The sequence below is a fragment of the Plasmodium fragile genome, assembly GCF_000956335.1.
Source record: "Plasmodium fragile strain nilgiri unplaced genomic scaffold supercont1.52, whole genome shotgun sequence".
NCBI classification, from domain to species: Eukaryota; Apicomplexa; class Aconoidasida; order Haemosporida; family Plasmodiidae; genus Plasmodium; species Plasmodium fragile.
The window spans coordinates 152,421-153,985 of record NW_012192632.1 but is presented as its reverse complement, the minus strand read 5'-3'; the positions used below and the strand labels follow the sequence as shown (position 1 = coordinate 153,985).

Here is a 1,565-nt window from a genome sequence, read left to right as displayed (position 1 = left end):
GAGAAATTATTAATTTGACGGGGGAAAAAAAAAAAAAAATAAAAAAAAAAATACACACACGCGGGTATCCAAATATGTGCACAGATATTCGCTCATTTCCACTTAGAACTAAGATAAAAAAAAAAAAAAAAAAAAAAAAGAGGTTTACTATTTCAGTCACACGATTTTCCTCTCTCATCATCAAATGCGCTTTTCCCTAAATAAACATTACGCAAATAACGCAGTGTGTATCAGTATAGCGACTTAAACAATCGTAATTTTTGCACCAAAAAAAAAAAAAAAAAAAAATGAAGAAAACAATTGCACTCTTTGGTTCCCTGTGCCTGCTGCTTTCATACAGCAGCGTGTCGTCTGAAAAGTTAGGCATTCAGAAGAAGAAAAATAATCTGGAGCAGGATGCCATTCACATGTTGATGAAGAAGCTGGAGAGTTTGTACAAACTGAGCGCGACGGATAATGGAGAAGTCTTTAACAAAGAAATTGAGACTTTGAAAAAACAGATTGACCAGCTGCAGCAACAAGGGGGCGTAAACGAAGGGGAAAGTCTAGGTCACCTCCTAGAGAGCGATGCCGCAGATGAGTCCACCAAGAAGACCATTTTTGGAATGGACGAAGACGACCTGGATAACTACGATGCGGACTTCACAGGACAGAGCAAGGGAAAAATTAAGGGGCAGTCAAGTAAGTATCAGAAGAAAATAACCGGAAATGATGAAACCTCGGGGCAAGCATCCGGTACGGCAGGGCAATCCACGGGTAATCCAGCTAGCAGTGCGCCATCAGGAAATGAGACTTCCCAGGGTGCTCAAGCCTCAAGTGGTCCCAGTCTTAATACAGGAGCATCAGCAGGCACAACAAGCACGACAGGCACACAAACTTCAAGTCCATCAAGTCAGGGTACTGTCACAGGTGGAGCACCACAACAAGGTAGAATTGCACCCTCCACAGCTACTCATGGAGCAGGAAACCAAAATGCAGCACCATCTGTAGGCGGTCATGAGGGACATGCTCCACATGGACTCACCCCGGAAGTGAAGTACCTGGACAAGCTGTACGACGAAATACTTAAAACGACAAACTCGAACAACGGAATTCACGTCCCCGATTTCCACAGCAAGTATAATGACTTTAGAAAGAAGTACGAGTTTACCATGAATGAGCAGGAGTACCAAATTGTGAAAAACCTGTTTGACGCCTTCTTCAAGGAGGGAAATTCAAATGGCAATGGCGCCATTGCGTTCTTCAAAAAACTGTTGAATGACAATGGGTTACAAAAACAGTTTGACAATTTTCAGCATGGCCTCTACGGATTTGCAAAACGCCACAACTACTTGAGAGCAGATAAAAACGATAATGAAAAGCTGTACAAAGATCTTCTGAACAATATTATAAATTTGCTGAACACGATTGAAATGAAGTGATCTCGTCATCAGCAGTTTTTATGGCTAACCTTCTTTTTGATGTATGTCCGCTATATCTTTGAAGTACTGCCAATTGTTGTTAATTTTTAAAATTGAATTTTTTTTTTTTTTTTTTTTTTTTTTTTTTTTTTTTTTTTTTTTTTT

At 40.0% G+C, this 1,565-nt stretch overlaps 1 protein-coding gene across 1 annotated transcript; it reads left to right on the top strand.

Annotated features, from left to right (window-relative positions):
- Positions 1 to 287: 287 nt before the first annotated feature.
- Positions 288 to 1,421, top strand: AK88_04058 (uncharacterized protein; the record flags this gene model as incomplete). Its single annotated transcript, XM_012481668.1, has 1 exon — positions 288 to 1,421. One exon carries the CDS (start codon positions 288 to 290, stop codon positions 1,419 to 1,421), a length of 1,134 nt encoding a protein of 377 aa, XP_012337091.1.
- Between the last annotated feature and the right edge of the window lie 144 nt (positions 1,422 to 1,565).